The sequence below is a fragment of the Phoxinus phoxinus genome, assembly GCF_949152265.1.
Source record: "Phoxinus phoxinus genome assembly, chromosome: 6".
NCBI classification, from domain to species: domain Eukaryota; kingdom Metazoa; phylum Chordata; class Actinopteri; order Cypriniformes; family Leuciscidae; genus Phoxinus; species Phoxinus phoxinus.
The window spans coordinates 34617709-34636742 of record NC_136881.1 but is presented as its reverse complement, the minus strand read 5'-3'; the positions used below and the strand labels follow the sequence as shown (position 1 = coordinate 34636742).

At 39.0% G+C, this 19034-nt stretch overlaps 1 protein-coding gene across 1 annotated transcript in view; it reads right to left on the bottom strand.

Annotated features, from left to right (window-relative positions):
- Positions 1-19034, bottom strand: part of sorcs3a (sortilin related VPS10 domain containing receptor 3a) — a 124161-nt gene that overhangs the window by 22910 nt on the left and 82217 nt on the right. The window contains exons 16-20 of the mRNA XM_079616912.1: positions 10755-10868; positions 9190-9361; positions 3899-4085; positions 1465-1598; positions 1006-1129 (exon numbers count right to left, since the gene is read on the bottom strand). Of these exons, the coding sequence (XP_079473038.1) occupies positions 1006-1129; positions 1465-1598; positions 3899-4085; positions 9190-9361; positions 10755-10868 (731 nt within the window). The remainder of the gene's footprint in view (positions 1-1005; positions 1130-1464; positions 1599-3898; positions 4086-9189; positions 9362-10754; positions 10869-19034) is intronic.

Below are 19034 nucleotides of genomic sequence, written 5' to 3'. Positions count from 1 at the left end.
TCTTTCTCTCATAAGATGCCCAACACCTTCTATCTGCTGTGATTTGTTCCAGATGATTTAGTCGAGCTGTAGCAGAGTTATCATTACTGACAGGTATGGAAAGGTTAGCGCTGATCACAAAAATGATTACAGTCTATTTGGCAGTTGCCAGAAGGGAGGTTTATGACTAGCCTGCAGTGTCGAGAGACAATTTCCTGTAATTCTGAACACTCAGAAAGCAGTGATAATACATTTAATCTAGGGTTGTCAAATCTGTTAATCACATCTAACATATGTTATATAAACACTAACTTTTATGTTAGAAGAGATTAAAATATTATATATATATATATAATATATAAAATATTATAATATATATATACACTAAACACACATAGATATATACATACACACACACATATTATATACACACACTTTTATGTTAGATGTGATTAATCAATTTGACAACATAAAAAAATATCATATTTAATTATTGTTACCATAGAAAAAAATTAAAATAAATGAAGTTTATGTGTTGAAAATCAAGTTAATCAATCCCTAATTATTTTAAGGCATGAAAAAAATATTTTCACAGAAAAAACAAATAAACATTTTTAAGGAGTTTTAAGGATAAAATTATGAACTACAGGGGGACTTTAAACAATGATTAAACATACCATTAAAAATAAATTATCGTTGATTCAATTTTTTTTTTTTTTTTACTTTTTAAAAACACTTTTAAATTCTGAAAAATTTATAAATCCCTTTCACAAAATTATTATGGAAATGCTTATTTCATCTTTCTTATGATTATTAAAAATAAAATAATTCTTTTTTTTTTATACTGCATTTTTATAGTTTAAGACAAAGTCTGTGTTTGGGATTGGAGTAAAAACAATAACATAAACACAAAAAGGCATTTGAAAAGTAGCAAATAAATGATGGAAGGCATAGTGAAAAGTTTCCAAGACAGTGAAGAGAGAAACAAAGTGGTGTCCCTATACCTGTCTGAATGTGAACACCTACCTTGTATGGCAATGGTTCTGGTGTCCTGCAGTATCGAGTCCCCTGACGAGACCTGAACAGTCACGGTGATCATGCCCTCGCTGCTGAACGTGTGGGAAATACTGCTGTCCAGCGTAATTATTGGCTAGCGACACAAATGTAGTGGATGCAAAACAAAAACAATCAATACTCAATACAACGGTAGACAAGAAATCAAATGTTTTAATAAATGTACGCTCTATGACTTCCTGAAAAAGCAAACCCTTTTAAAACAAATAGTGCCAACAGCTATATTGATGTTTCGGGGCGAACGAGCATAAACTAAAGAACGCATCTAAATACCACAAAAACGACAGGAACAAGAACTACATTATTAACGGTTCATTGCTCCCGTTCTGTTTATCTTCCAACGTGAAATGTCTCGGAGGCATTCGCTCAACAAAGCGAGGCAGAAAATCTGTAATTAGGAGCTGGTTGTACCTCAGTGTTGTTCCCCAGCCACCAGAAATAGGTGAGCGTTCTGAAATGAGAAGGCCAGACCACTGCCGTCAGGTTCACCTCCTTATTCTTAATGACCACATATGGAGCCAACAGCTGAATATGTTCCACAGGGCCTGAAACACACACACACAGTCACTCAATTCAAGAACAGCGAACATATTTTGGAAAATCAACTCGCCGGTGGCTTGAATAACTAGTCGACTATTTGGTCTTGTATAATTAGACGGCTTACGGCTTCACCTGACCCCAATTGGACGCTGTTCAAGCAGAGCTAGACGGAGTGCAAAGAAACAGGAACAGAACGCAGGGGTCTCGAGACCTGCTTTTAAAAGTTTTAGTATCAAGTATTTTTAACTTGGCACAGCATTTTAGAAACGCAACACTCGCAGTGGGACGCTCAAAAAGAAAAAAACAGCGCCAAGGAGTTAGTCAGCATGCGGATGTCTCTAGCGGAGGCGTTTTAAGCAGGATGAATCTAAACAAGCAACTTTTCCAAGAGAGTTTCATTGGGATTACTGTCTAACACCTAAAGCACAGAACGCTAACTGAAGCAAAAGTGCTAAAAATGACAAAAAAAGGTTATATGTAATCGACCTTTTCGGCCCATACCTTGTTATTTCGCGTCATGAATAAATCATTAAACATGAAACAAAAATCCCTACTTTGATTTCCGTCATCCTTTACTCGCTCATCTCAAATATATCTGTATTGTTCACCCTTCCCCATGTGCATATTTTTGCTTGTTTAAATAGTTCAACTGATGTGTTTTTTTTTTGTTGCTATTAAATATTCTGTAGACATCAGGAAATAAAAGTCGGACCTAATTACTCTCATCTGATCAGAAGTGGCCACCTCCTGTTTGTTTGTGAAAAGTGCAGATAAAAGCTGTAATTAAGCACCGCCGTCGACTACACCTGCAGAGTTGGAGGACACATGCAGATTTTGGCAGAGCAACTGTATGAAAGACATCCTACCAAGTGTATTGTACGCATTTTTTGTTTAAAGGGATTGTTCACCCAAAAATGACATTTCTGTTATCATTTACTCACCCTCAAGTTGGTTCAAACCTGTATGAGATTCTTTCTTCTGTTGAACAAAAAAATATATTTAGAAGAATATTGGTAACCAGACGTTTTTTTTTTTTTTTCCTACTATCAACTGTTTGATTAACCTTTAACAGGATTGCAACAAATTGAGGGTGAGTAAACGATGACAACATTTTCCTTTTTGGGTGAACTGTCCCTTTAAGAGATGTTTATTCAAAGTTTGCAGACCAGTGTTCTGCCATTTATTGCCTGTGGCGCTACAAAAAATGTTTTGTATAAATTTACTTTATTATTTAACAGAATAGACAAGACAGTTTAAGTATTTTTTTTTCTAAAAAGGGTAGAACATTAGCTAATGAGCCATGGTGTGCCGACTTTTTTTCCTTTTTTATAACATTAGTTAATAAATGGGTAAATTAGATTGATAATGATTTTTATTTTAAAAAAAAAAAAACATTTCAGAGATTGTCTAAATCAATCTCTAAGTCTAAGTCTAAATATATATATAAAACATCTAAACTTCCTTAAAACATGAAGCAATAATGGCAATAGATAGATAGATAGATAGATAGATAGATAGATAGATAGATAGATAGATAGATAGATAGATAGATAGATAGATAGATAGATAGATAGATAGATAGACAGACAGATAGATAGATAGATAGATAGATAGATAGATAGATAGATAGATAGATAGATAGATAGATAGATAGATAGATAGATAGATAGATAGATAGATAGATAGATAGATAGATGTTTCAGAGAACATATCATGAATTCGTTTGTTTTCAGAATTAGTTTTTGTCTTTTTTTGCCTTGAAATTTGTCTTCGGGTTTTAAGCATACCCTTGTGAGAAAGAAGTGTGCTTAAATCCATTGAATGTGTACTTCAAATCTTATAAGTATCCATTTTATATTTTTTAAAAACGGTCTTGCATATAATATTATATTATATTAATGAAATAAAATGCCACTTAATCTATAATACATTTTCATTTAATTGCAATTAACATACAATTGTGTTTCAGAAAACTACATTCAGTTCACACTAAAGTATATTATTTTTTAATACATTATTTAAAAGTACCGTCAATGAGGTAGGAAAAATAAACCCGAATTAAAAATCCATTCTCTGACAAACAAGTCTTACTATTTAAATTGTTTTTTTCTTCATTAAATGACATTTAGAAAGGCAAAAATGCCATAATTATATTATATAACGTTCCCTCCTAAGATGTTAACTTGTGGTACCTCGGCGAAATGGAGAAGGTAATATAATGCGATTGAAATGACATCCCATCATCCTGCAGAATAAAAATAAACCCTGAAGTAGGCCCTCGTTTGTGTGCAAGTGTGAAACCTACACGTCACATGCAGGTAGAGGGATGAGGTGTCGAACCCGAGGCTGTTCTCCGCCAGCGCTGTTACTCTGAAGATCCCAGCACTGCGGTACACGTGCCTGATGCCCTCCTGCGTCCAGCTCAGGTTAGAGTAGGACACCGCCGTCCCGTCCCCAAAGTCCAGCTGAATGTTTGTCCTCATGGAGTCGCCCTAAAACAACACACAGAGCCAAGTGGAATTATTACAACAACTCTTTAGCGCACTTTCCTTAATGACGGTGTCTGGCAGCTGCGACCAAAAACAGCTGCGGGTAACGTCACCATTCTGCTTACACAGACACTGTCCCATCTGTTTTCAGACACAAAGCATTGTTTTCAGCCCCTGAGTTCATTCCTGCAATAACTCAGCCTCATATATGAAACGAAGTGTATGAAACCAGAGACAGGAGCCGCTTATTTACAGAGAAAACCGTCATTGTATCGAATGAATTACCTCTCAGCATGCATTTCAACTTCCAGTGGGAAGCAGTCATATTACTTTTGATATGTAATATATATTTGATACTTTATATTGTGTTTGTTTTGCATACAGTGAAATCTCAGATATCCTATCGGGTCAAATGCAATCCACCGCAATCATAATTACGTTTATGAGATAGGATATTGCACAGGGAATATAAGCGTAAATGTGACTCGCACGGCTGTGAGTGAGTCTGCTGTCAAGCGGGAAAACATGAATCCTCGATCAAACCGATTTCTGGCTATTTATTCCAATCCAAAAAGGCATAACGCTCTGCCATATGTACACTTTTAACTAAATAATACAATAAGATTTATACAAAATTAGCATATCATACTTTATTCTGCTGCAAAGCAGAGAGACTGTTTAACGTTATGGTAAAATAAAACCCACTTGTTGGCTTAATGGTGACAGTTTCCCTGCATCTAGCACATCAGACTACTGGAAGTCAAAAGTGACGAGTGTTTTTCATTTTTCTAACACCAGTGTTACATAAAGAGTTCAAAATACTAATGTCTGACTCTGTCTGAGCATGTTTGAGTCAGATATTAAAGGGATAGTTCACCCAAAAATTTAAAATTCTGTCATCATTTACATTTATGGGTAATCAAACAGTTGATGGGCCCCATTGACTTCCATTGTATTATTTTCAAGTCAATGGGGTCCATCAACATTAATATGTGCTTTATAATTACTAATAAACAGCCAATATCCTAGTAATAAGCATGCTAATAAGCAACTAGTTACTAGTGAGAATTGGACCCTAAACTAAAGTGTTACCATTTTTTTATTCTATGAAAAATATATTATTATTGTTTATAATACTTATTATTATTATATACTTAACACTTATTATTATAATACTATTGTACTGTAAAATGATTATTTAATAATATATTTTTTCACCCCTCAGATTTACGCAGCTCAAGAGTCACAATTCAGGGGTGCGTTTCCCGAAAGCATTGTTAGCCAACTATGGTCGCAAGTTCCGTCGTTATCAGCATAGATAAACGAGTCTGTGTTTCCCGAAACCATCGTTCCAACGAAGGTTCGCAAACAGCATCGCAAACTTGTGTGGTTGGAACGACAGCTCTCGAGCTGTGGTTAGAAGCATAGTTTCTAGATGTAGACTGAATAAATCCTTATCTTTAGCAAAATAAGCAAGCTGACATTCAGTACAACCCGTGTTATTTATTTAGAATACATACAAATGTAATTTACGTCTTTGAGTTTGTCAACAGATTTAAAGCACCGTTTTTTAAGACTGCGCATGTGCGAACGTGCTCTACTATGTAAGAACGAGCCAAATATTGAGTCTGGTAATAAAGCAAAATAACTGAGAAAAATTAGAAATGGTCTTCAGATGCCATGTCTGTAACTTATATGACAAAATCTAGCGTTAATTCGATCTCAAACAGATTAATGAAAATAAGTTCTTAGTCCACCACGTGCGAGACATCATAAACCAACGTGGTTGAACGATACTTTGCGACATACGGTCTCGGGAAACAGTCGTGACTAGCTAGTTGATTTCTCCAACGATGCATCGTACTATGGTAGTTAAGCAGTGAGCTATAGTTGTACGGGAAACACACCCCAGGTCGGAAAAATTAGAAATCCTTTTTAACTATGAAAAATTCATATCCCTGACTGAATAAAAGGCCATCTATCAATCCACAGATATCAGATCTTATAAGCCTAGCATCTCTTCTGACACTTGAACGGCCTCTGGTGCAACTCCTGACACCTCTGCACCAAAATCAACCATTAGCACTAGTTATGCATATGAAACTACTTAACCAGCCAGTTAAAATCATTAAACACCTAGAAAAGAAAGAAGAGGAGCAGGAAGTTGAGATGAGATTGCCTTGAACCATTCCAGATTATGGGTGTCCCGTGCCATGAGAGAAGGATCGCTTAAACGCACGCATGCGTGTGCAATATTCCCAAATCCATGCTTACAAATCCGTGCCCAAATCCCTCTCCTTTCTCTCTTTCCACAGTTAGCACATTGTGCGGTAATGCTATTGGGATATTAATTTGTAACACTGCATCAGCAGCACATGAAGGAAAGAGGGTGTTTATGCCCCGCATAATGACAAATCCAAAGCTGGGTGGTTTATTCCTGTCTGTTTTGCTTGTAGGCACTGCCGACTGTGAGAAGTGGCCCGCCTCTGTGCGTTTCTGCGCTAGCATGTGCACCGGGTCGCTTTCAAGACATTCCACGCCACTTTGTGCAGAAAATCAAAACTACACTGTGGGAGGAGAGAGGAAAACATGACTGAGAGGAGGAACAGTTTGTGTAAGTAATGGTGGTAAGGACACAGTTTGTGCTGAGATCATGTCCAGACAAAGTCCGCACACAGCAGCTATTTCCAACTGATTCACAGCACCAATGAATAAATGAATTGATCATTTCCTTATACATTTTTATCGGGTTGTCAAGTACAAAAATATCGACAAATATTTATTAAGCAAAATATGGTAAAACTTAAAAAAGTTAGGACGATTTTGTTTCTGGAAGAAATTAGTACATTTATTCAGCATGGATGCATTAAATTGATCAAAAAGTGACAGTAAAGCCATTTATAACATTAGCAAAAAATCACGGTTTCCTAAAAAAATATTAAGCAGCACAACTGTTTTCAACACTTATAATAATAATAATACCAAAAAGAATAATTGAGCAGCAAATCAGCATATTAGAATTATTTCTGAAGGATCAGAAATGTGAAGACTGGAGTGATGATGCTGAAAATTGAAAATTCAGCTTTGATCACAGGAATAAATTACATTTTATGATTTTAAGAATGAAACCGGTATAACAATATTTCACAATACCACTGTATAACTTTTTTCCTGTATTTTCTGTATTCTTTTACAAACTTTGTTCATTTTTTAATATTCCGTGAAGCAAAGGTTTTATAAAAAAAATTAAATAAAAATAAAAACCTGTGTTGCACCTTAAAGGCATTAAATATTAAGGTCCATTTGATTTGCCTAAGAAACAGCTCCGGCTCTGACCCTCATGAATATAAATAGGTGGAATTCTTAGCCCATCTCACTATCTCTCTCTCTCTCTCTTTTACTAGCTCTCTTAATGAAAGGAATAAGCCCTCATTTCCTCATCTCATCATACAGTAATGTGACAACTCTGCTGTGGTGAGACGCCTGGGGAGAAACACTTTACCTGAAATGAGCGTGAGCGTGTGTGTGTGTGTGTGTGTGTGTGTGTGTGTGTGTGTGTGTGTGTGTGTGAAAGAAACCAAGAGAGAGTATGTGTGACCATGTGTGCATTGCACATCAATGAAAAGCTATTCCCCAGTAGGCTTGTAATATGTATCCAGCTTGCACTATCCCATCTGTACGGAGTGAAGGCTTTTCATCTGCCAGAGCTCCAGCACAGCTCGGAGCGGAGGACACAGAATTAGGGAAAGATTCTAGAATGTCAAAATGACCCATGTGGGTGTAAACGCTCCCATATAGAGATCGATGATTCACACTTAGCAACACTGGTCTGGAAGTCTCGGAAGACCGTCAAGTAAAGTGACCACTCAAAGTTCATCTTGTGATTGTGACACATGGTGAGAGGTTAATATAAAATAGCTAAAACCATAATAACAGACCGGCACAGTAAAATCATATTCAAATTATAGCTCAACAGTGCTGGCCCATAATTGGCTGAAAACCCTTCTGTAATAAAATAAATCATGCATTTTTTTTTGCTTTAGGTGCTATTTATATCCGATCTTAACTTTAAAATGACTTTTGCTGGTGTATGCTAATAAAGGCTTTATGAATTGTGCGATATGACCAAAATCTTATATCACGATATATGAGCAATCTTAATTCACAATAACGACATACATCACAATAGTTATTTTCGCTTTGAATTAAATTATATCAAAATCTTTAATAACATTGAAGTTTCATAATTCTCATCAACATCACAAAAAAAACAAATACTAGCCTAGATTTAAAAAAAAATCTCAAGATTACTCATATTTTTCATTGTTAGTTCATGCTAACTAATGAGTTTTCTCATGTCTACAAATGGAACATTCTTATAAAATCCAATAAATACTCTCTATATCAGTGCTTCTCAAATAGTGGATTGTGACCTTAAAATGGGTTGCATTTCTGTTCTGATAGGGTTGTCAGCATGCTAAATACAAATGAGAAAATCCATCTAAAAATATAATCATGCATTGGTAGGACAGCAAAATAAACAAGCGTATCAACGTTTAAAATGGAAAGAACGCTTCCCATATCTTTTTAGAGTTAATGCCAAAGTCTGTGTCCAATTATAACTTGAATTTTGCCATAAATGTATCGGTGCCATGGCTGATACTAATATTTGTATATTTAATTCATTTAAAAGTCATATTTTGCACACTGATGGGCCTATAATATGCAAAGTATATCAGAATTTAACACCGTTATGTTGTAAAATTGTGAAATATTGTAATTTTAAGGACCATTTTAAGAACAAAAATTAAAAATATATACTGTCGCCACTTGAAATCTCACTCCTGAAGTAAAGCCAGTTGTAGGACAACTGTTTGAGTTAACAGAAATAATTATTTCTGCATACATGAATGTCCTTATATCTGATCACCTTTTCATATGGAGTTAGTACATCAATGTAATAATTACTACTGCATAATTTAGGTCTCGACTCAATACCAGGCCCATAATTATAGCTTCTGGCCATCCTGCACTTTAAATGATCAGATCAATGGATCTGATATTTTCCATTAGCGTCAGGCTGGAGTTTCTGAGATTCAGATCTCACCTCCTCCAGTCGCAGAAGGAAGGTCACATTGCTGCCCAAGTTGGCGGTGAGTTTGTCGTCACGGGTTGTCAGGACTAAACCTCGTGGGGGGCGGTTCGGACACTGCTGTTTCCTGGCCGAGTACATCTCCTTCACTCCTTTTGTGCAGTTATTCGCTACCACTTTACGATACCTGGAACACACAGAAACCACAAAAACAAACTTTATGTTGATGGTTTGATTTGACTTATTGATATTATCTGACTCAACTGCATTTATGTATTTTAATTAGTGTCTGAATACTTATAGGTCACTGTGTTTATCCATTTGGATACAACACTGTTTATGCAAACCTGATAGATCAATTCTCAGCAACTCTGTTTTTTGTTTAGTTTTTTCTTTTCTTCAGTATGAATCGGTTTTGGCCACAATTTATGTGCCAGCTCTGACACAATCTCAGGAAATGATAATCGTGTTATTTCTCTTTCTCTTCCCTTGTCTGTAATCTTGCACTCTTGCTCTGAATGGACAGGCTTTCTTACTGATGTTGGTTTTCAAATTAGGTTTAAATGAAGTCTTTCCATTACACAGTGTTATCTGTCCGGCTAGGTCTCTTTGTATGGATTGTCTGTCTAGAAAGTTGTCGTAAAGACGGACGCCACAATCTCCAGGAAGTTTAAAACCTGCTCACATCAATATGGCTTGGGCCTGCTCATCAGCACAATATATTTAAATCATGGTACACTTAATTAAAAATAACCACTTTCCTAAAACACGATTAGTGCAAGTCTGATTGAATTCACAAAAATGCTCTCTACTTTATCCCAATGAACACAGGAAAATATATATTTTTAAATGATTAGGACGTGGGATCTAAGTTTGTAATTGTTTTCTTATGTATTATTATTTAAAAATATATATGAAATAAAAAAAAAAATATGAAAATAATATATATATATATATATTTTAATTTTCCTATATTTATTCAAATGACCTCTTTATTTTATACATATTTTGTATGTATAAAGGCTTTAAAAATATAAAATATAAAATATTGTATATATACTATTATAAAAATCGGATTTTTATAAAATGCTAAAATGAATTAAATTTTAACTTCCGTTACTTAAAATAAATGATAACTCAAATATATATATATATATATATATATATACAAAAATAAATATTAAAAATATATATAAAAAATTATATACAAAAAATTACACTTCATTACTAAAGCTTTAACAACAGTCAAAATGAAAATATAAAAATAAACACACACACGCACACACGTGAACACGCGCGCACACACACACACACACAGTTATTTTTCTCTTTTCTCTTTTCATTTTATTTGTGAACAGAACAATGCTATTAAGTAGGGACAGGGTGTATGATGTTAGTCTAGTCATTATAATTAGCTTTATGTGAAAATTACAGAAGTATGGCTATTTAAGCCATTTAAATAGCTGAGCAACTGTGTTTGGGGGTCCGATTTAGCCATCAGTGACCAAATGTCCCACCAAGCAAAGTCAAATCCCAGCGTGCTAGAATACGATCCGTATGTGTGTGTGAATGCTTCTTACCCTGTGCTGTTGAGGTAGTTTTGCCCTTGGCTGCAGCTTCGAGACACCATGGAAGGGTTGAACCAAAATGCTGGCAGACAGTTTCCATCTCCTCTTCTCTCAAAGCCGTAATCACTACAAAAGACGAAACAACTCTCATATACTGAACTCAAAGACTTATTTCAGTGCTCCACTTATTTTCAGTGTTGTTTGATATATCAATCCATTCTTAAAAACATAAATTCAATCCAAGTGTGATTGACTAGTTTCACACAAGGTCAACACAAGTTCAAATCTGCTTTGCGACATTTCCTCATGCCGTTCCCTCCTCTTCTCCGTCATTTCTTATCCTGTAAAACATTCTCTTAACTACTTGTACATCCTTTCATTCGTGCACAGCAGCACATCTTGTATTCAAGCGTGTCCCTCTTTTATGCCCTTGAGACAATTGCAGCCATTGAGATGTATTAATTCTGGAATGATAAATGTCTTTTCGTCTCCGAGAGCTGCGGGCTTCAACGTATGTCCTCGATGTCTTTCAATTCTCTCTCCTCCCAGAAGCCTTGGAACCTGCTGAAGTGAATGTCTGTTCATATATCACCGGTGACTTTGATTTATCAATTAATTACTGATCCACAACAAAACCCAGCAGACCACATGGTCCCTCTTGGCATCAGGCATTTGGGTTTTTAATTATGAGCAGTTCCAATCCAGCACTCAGATAAGATTCAAGCTTTAAAAGATTTTTGTGCTAGTGCTCAGATTATTCCTATATATATATAAAAAAAGAAGTGTTCACACCATTTAGCTGCGTTTCGTATCTTAACATGCTCAAAAGATCATAACATTTAAAAAGATGCAACGTGTCTTTGTCTACACAGTGAAATGGGCCGTTTGTCTTGTTTAGAAAGAGTATGTATGAGAAATTCATTAATTAGTGACACTTTTGATGACTTGATCTTGAAAACTGAAACATCCTTAATGTTAAAACATTAATGGAATAAAACGTTTATCAACTTTGAAGTGGATTTTGCTATAATGAGTGATGGTGTGGATATTTGATATTCAGTGGTAGTAATGATGTAGGGTCATACATTTTTGGCAAAAAACTTGCGAATACAAGTAAACATTCCATTTCCTTTGATATAAGTAAGAAGAAATGGATAGTTTCTGAATTACAATTCACAAATACTGACTGGTTTAGTAATGACACCTAAAGCTACTCTTAGATCATGAAGATCATGAAAATTATAGACACTTCTGAACTCTGTCACTCTCAATAGTGCTGTAAAATGCTTAATATATGTATATGTATAATGGCAGTATTGGACAATGACGGCACAATAATCCTTTGTTATAAAAGACAAATTGTACACGTAAATAGCTAAATTAATTCGGTCACACTTTATATTAGGTGTCTTTAACTACTACTGTATGTACCGTACTAACATTTAAATATAATAATTTGATAGAATGCACATTGTGTAGATACATGTTTTCACATTGTACTTATATATATATATATATATAATTTAAAAAAAGCTGTAATTAATATCAAAATATCATGCTGCATCCAAATTCGCTTATGATTCATCCTAAATAGTATTCGAGTGCGTCCCAAATCATAGCAAGTTGAAATGAGTATTCCAAATATACCCAGATTGTCTACTTTTTCCGGTTAGAATCCAATGTGCAGATCCATGCACACTCTAACTGGTAATATTGCCCAAAACCCATTGCGCATTGGACAAGGATTCAACCAGGGTATTTGATTATTTATTCAATGTTATCCACATTATATTTCATCTGCAACAGCATTGCAAATTTTTAAAAAACTTTCATTATGCAAACACACGAGGAGTGTTCTGGCAAGAGACGGGTAGACTGCATTTATCTCCGATACAGAAGGGAATTAAATCAAATTGAATGTGGAGGATTTTAACAGTGACAAGATGATTGACAGGGCAGTTTAAACGGTGACGAGATGCATGTAACTAAGCCCAAAGTTTACTTTGGGTGTCTGCATCCGTGCGATGTGTACAACAGTGCATGTGCGAGTGACTTGAGCTCTTGGAAACAAAATCCACTAGATAGTGTGCGAAAGAAAGTATCTTTCCACGCTTATGGCCAAAGGAGCCTTGAAAGGTTTGTGAACAACAGGAGCGGAATGGCGAAAATTAAGTAAACCCACGACAAAGTGGTTAAAGACACAATTATGACATATTGGGCCCTATTTTAACGATCTGAAATGCAAGTATCAAACACGAAACACAAGTAACTTTGTGGGCGGATCTCGGAAATCTAAATTGGGTTGGTCTGAAGTAGCTACATTACTCATAGGTGTAGTTTGGGCGTAACGTGAAATAAACCAATCAGAGCGTCCATTCACATTCCCTTTAAGAACAGGCGCGCTTGTTCCACGGCAGATTGCTATTATAACGGCGGATTTGCCAGGCGCACGCAACTTACAGGTGATTTCGCAGTCTTCAGAATTTTGTTTCCTGGTTCTTGACGGACAACCCACTTTTTTTTGCCACAAACTTTGATCAAATTGATCAAACAGGTTTGATCCGTCATTACTACAATTAGCCTGAATAATTTAGGTAAATGTGTAAGCTAGATGTATGCCTATTTTTTTCACATCTTCATGGACACCACAATGATTTCCCTCGTGTGGTAATATTTTTCCTTGTAATTATGTATGGTTTGCAAAAATGGGAAATGTGTAGAGGAGGGAAGCAAAGTGTATGTGCGTTGTGCACACGCTACATTATGGCCAAGCATGCGCCCTTAAAATAGCATCTGAATAACGCGCCACTGACTTTAGACTAGACTCTGCAACACCCTCAAAAGTATGCAAGTTCTTTCTGAACCAAAACGACCAGCTTATGCTGCATTCATGTCGTTATTACCATAATAAAGAGATGGCAACCTGTGACATTTTACTCTGAGCTGTTCATGTCCTCAGATTTATGCGTTTCTCTAGTAACACTATCAATGCCGAAATAAATCTGCAGCAGTCAGGTGGTACAAGTAAGAGCACTGCAAGTTGTTTACGTTCATTATTATTGTAATGTTATGTGCTTTGAGAAATGATTTAACGCCGTCTCGTGACGCTGCTTGAGTGCGTTCGTGAGTTTTGAAGCGTGGCTTTGGAGAGAGCTCTCTGAACAGAAAGGTGGGATATTAAACTTTCAAATCTAGCTTCCTAGCCTTTACGAAAGGACGTACTCTAGCTTTAACTTGTGTTTAACTATCTACACACATTGCAATTGTCTAATACAGGTCAAGAAATTACGAATTTTTAATTACATGTCCTAACAACAAATGCATTACAATTGTTATTTCCTTCTGCCCAGTCCTCAATAGAAGATGTGTTTTTAATTCTTACGCCACAACCTAAACCAATAAAACATATTAGTTGAGCTTTACCACAGCTTGGCTGTATTTAGTTAATTTAAGATAAAAAATCAGAAATGGGTCAAATTTGCAAATTAATTAACATGTAAATTAAATCTGTTTAGTAGTTTGTCATATCTATTCCAAGTACAAATCACATAAAACCTATTATAAAAAAAAAAAAAACACAAATGCAATAACTGTCACGACTAGGCAGATGAAGCAAGCAGACGAACGTGGATAGGAGTGTAAACGAGGTTTATTCCAATAGCAGGTGTAACAGAGTGTAACAGCGTGCAACATAATACACAAACACAAACAATACCGGACACTGAACTGATAACAGACAGGAACTTAAATACACTGTGATGATGAACACCAAATGACAGGCAGCTGTGAGGAAGTGATCAGTGTCCATGGTAACAGATAGGTGGCGGGAAACAGACAAGGAAACACAGGTGAAGACAGGTGACACAGATGATGACGATGAACGGGTGGATAATTGAGGGAGTGAGTTCAGGTGTGGAGACAAGGGATCCTGGGAAGTGTAGTGCAGACTAAGATAGACAGGTGCAGACGAAGACTGTGACATAACGCCCCCCTTCAACAAGGCGCGACCTCGCGCCGTAGAACATCAAAGGGGTGGGGGGGTGGGCGCCCTGGAGGCTCATGAAGGGCTGGTCGATCTGGAGCAGGAAGCCTCCAGGGCGGAGCAGGACGTGCAGGCGGCCAGGGCGGAGCAGGACGTGCAGGCGGCCAGGGCGGAGCAGGACGTGCAGGCGGCCAGGGCGGAGCAGGACGTGCAGGCGGCCAGGGCGGAGCAGGACGTGCAGGCGGCCAGGGCGGAGCAGGACGTGCAGGCGGCCAGGGCGGAGCAGGACGTGCAGGCGGCCAGGGCGGAGCAGGACGTGCAGGCGGCCAGGACCCTTCGGGCGGCCATGGCGGTGTGGACCCTTCGGGCGGCCATGGCGGTGTGGACCCTTCGGGCGGCCATGGGAACCGTGTCGGAAGGGCCTCCACGATCCCCTCAGAGGACTTATTGCCCCCCCCCAAAATTTTCTTGGGGAGGTCAGCACTGGACTGGACCAGCGGCGAAGAGGGCTCTGAGCTGACCGGGGCCAGCGGCGAAGGCGGTCCTGGGCTGGACGGGACCAGCGGCGAAGGCTCTGGGCTGGACGGGACCAGCGGCGAAGGCTCTGGGCTGGACGGGACCAGCGGCGAAGGCTCTGGGCTGGACGGGACCAGCGGCGAAGGCTCTGGGCTGGACGGGACCAGCGGCGAAGGCTCTGGGCTGGACGGGACCAGCGGCGAAGGCTCTGGGCTGGACGGGACCAGCGGCGAAGGCTCTGGGCTGGACGGGACCAGCGGTGCAGGAAGCTCTGGGCTGGACGGGACCAGCGGTGCAGGAAGCTCTGGGCTGGACGGGACCAGCGGTGCAGGAAGCTCTGGGCTGGACGGGACCAGCGGTGCAGGAAGCTCTGGGCTGGACGGGACCAGCGGTGCAGGAAGCTCTGGGCTGGACGAGACCAGCGGTGCAGGAAGCTCTGGGCTGGACGGGACCAGCGGTGCAGGAAGCTCTGGGCTGGACGGGACCAGCGGTGCAGGAAGCTCTGGGCTGGACGGGACCAGCGGTGCAGGAAGCTCTGGGCTGGACGGGACCAGCGGTGCAGGAAGCTCTGGGCTGGACGGGACCAGCGGTGCAGGAAGCTCTGGGCTGGACGGGACCAGCGGTGCAGGAAGCTCTGGGCTGGACGGGACCAGCGGTGCAGGAAGCTCTGGGCTGGACGGGACCAGCGGTGCAGGAAGCTCTGGGCTGGACGGGACCAGCGGTGCAGGAAGCTCTGGGCTGGACGGGACCAGCGGTGCAGGAAGCTCTGGGCTGGACGGGACCAGCGGTGCAGGAAGCTCTGGGCTGGACGGGACCAGCGGTGCAGGAAGCTCTGGGCTGGACGGGACCAGCGGTGCAGGAAGCTCTGGGCTGGACGGGACCAGCGGTGCAGGAAGCTCTGGGCTGGACGGGACCAGCGGTGCAGGAAGCTCTGGGCTGGACGGGACCAGCGGTGCAGGCTGGACGGGAAGTTCCCCTGGAAGGGTACTGGTGAGATCCTCTTCTCCGGAGAATACCGTAAAGGAAGAATTGCAACTCACCAGCACCCATTCCACAAAGGCGGCGAAATCATCCAGCGGGCCTTCTCCAGACAACTGCTCTTTGCACGAGCCATTCAGACTCACCCGGTAGAATGTGCTGAGGCAGCTGTCTGGGTAATGGGTGAGATACGCGGTCTCCAGAAAACTCTGGGTGTGGTCCTCCAATGTTTGATCCTCCTGGTCCATACATAGGAGGCGGACAGCGGGGAAATCCATTTTTGGTAGGTCCGGTATTCTGTCACGACTAGGCAGATGAAGCAAGCAGACGAACGTGGATAGGAGTGTAAACGAGGTTTATTCCAATAGCAGGTGTAACAGAGTGTAACAGCGTGCAACATAATACACAAACACAAACAATACCGGACACTGAACTGATAACAGACAGGAACTTAAATACACTGTGATGATGAACACCAAATGACAGGCAGCTGTGAGGAAGTGATCAGTGTCCATGGTAACAGATAGGTGGCGGGAAACAGACAAGGAAACACAGGTGAAGACAGGTGACACAGATGATGACGATGAACGGGTGGATAATTGAGGGAGTGAGTTCAGGTGTGGAGACAAGGGATCCTGGGAAGTGTAGTGCAGACTAAGATAGACAGGTGCAGACGAAGACTGTGACAATAACACTGTGCATTATGGTTCTTTGATTTATCTACACATGAAAAAGCGTATAATCATTCACTTGTGTTCCAGGCAAACTAATCCTAACTTCATTCAAACTTTAATCAATAATGGAGTTAAACTTTTTATATAATTTTTTTTTTTTTTTATATACGACAGATTACGCATATTTCCCTCCTAGAAAATAACAGTAATAAAAGGTTTTCTATATTCTCAATGAATATTAATGAATACTAGCTGGTTATAATGATTTGATATGGAATTAACATTCAGGGATTGACTTGATAGTGTAGAACCTACTGTATTGTTCATACCTACCCTAGTATACAAAATATATATTACATTTATTTTGTTTTAATCATTCCCTCTTTGGGGCCTGAGCTACCCTAATATCAAAATCCTAAAATCGCCCCTGCCACAACTTCACCTGGAACGTGATTTCAACTGAGGAGAGCCCGCAGCAACAATCTGCACCCCGGATACCCTATCTAAGGCCCTGCTTGTAAGGCAATATCTTGAAATGTATTGTTTAACTCATTTAGTTAAGGCTAATAATCCTTAATGGCTAATGCTCATGTCAACATGCAGGTTTGAGTCCGGCTTGCAAAATGGCCTCGTTTAGTGATTCCTGAGTTCCTTTCCTTTCTCGACTGCCCTCTGTCAAAAATAAATTCAGCAAAGATAAAATGTTTCTATAATAATTTCCCTTGACAGAAAATTGAATCAATGTTTCCTTCTAAATTATGCGCTGCAGAGCTTTTATATAAATGACTTGGAATGTACTTTTAAGAAGGAAGTTGAATTATAAATTTATCACAGTTATCAAGAGAAGATTACTGTGACGGCAGAGGTAATGGTGTAAACATATACAGAGTCTGGCAGGAATATGTAAGTGCAAGCTTCAAAGGATAAAATCAAGTCGATGTAGAAACAAGTGAAGATGTCTTCCGAGATGTCGATTTTCAGACGATTTCGGTTGTAAGCTGCATTAACATTAACAAGCTGACTTTAGGAATGTTTCATATTTTGTGAAAAAGGTCCTCGCACGGAAATCGTTATTTTAAGGGGTCCTTCCGTTTCATATTTTGAAAAAAAAAATTTGTTTAATGAAAAATGATATCATTAGAATCAAAGTACTGGGCAAATTAAAGAGGCATCCTGGGGACTACTTGCATTTAGAGAAGATGAATCAACACATCTCTAAAAGCATGTTTAGATCCTTCCACTGGGTTTCCAAGGGTTTTAACTGCAAACCAAGACTGAACAGGAGAGGAGAATGTACTAAAGAGAAAGTAAGGATACACTGTGCGTTGTTGGAAGAAGATGGAACACCCGGTCTGCGAATGTGATAAATGATGTAGATCCTAAGGTTTTTATATATATATAATTTAAAAGGAGCTCCGGACAGACAACAAAAGACTATGATGATAAAGAACCTCAATCTTCTCATCTTCGTTTAGCCCTGTGGACTTCAAAAGCTTTAAAGTCCAGAGACAGTCTGTGTCATGCATCTTGATCCCATCTACGCTGACCCTACAGAAGGGGTTAACCAGCCCACTGCTGTAGAAGCACTATGTCTATTCTGAGATCTTTGAAAACAGCTCCTGGATCACAGTGAACAAAACATGAAGGTTTTATAAATACCTGTGAGCCCACCTAAAGAGCAGACTGGGATATAAAACAACCAAGCTGCACTGAACAAGAAAATCTAGACCAGACTTTATGGTTTAAAGAGTTTCAGGTCTTGCTCTGTTTAAACTGTTTTTGCTTTTGAAATAGTTGATATGAGTATATGAGTAGTTTTATTATGATGTTAGCATAAATTTGTGACCTGGGTTCATACTAAGGCCAGTGGGAGGTTGATATGGGAACTTCAGACATTCACCACCATTCAAAAGTTTGGGGTCGGAAAGATTATTATTTTTTAAATACGTTTCTGATGCTTATAAAGGCTGCATTTATGTAAGTGTGACAATGGACACCTCGAAGGGCATTAACCCGCTTATACCATGGTCACTTGCCAAATAACACATTTTTAAAACATTAGTTTATATTTTAATTAGTTTTAAAATCGAAATCTAAAGTTACAAGTTACAAACAATAACTTGGTTTCCTTGGTTACGCCTG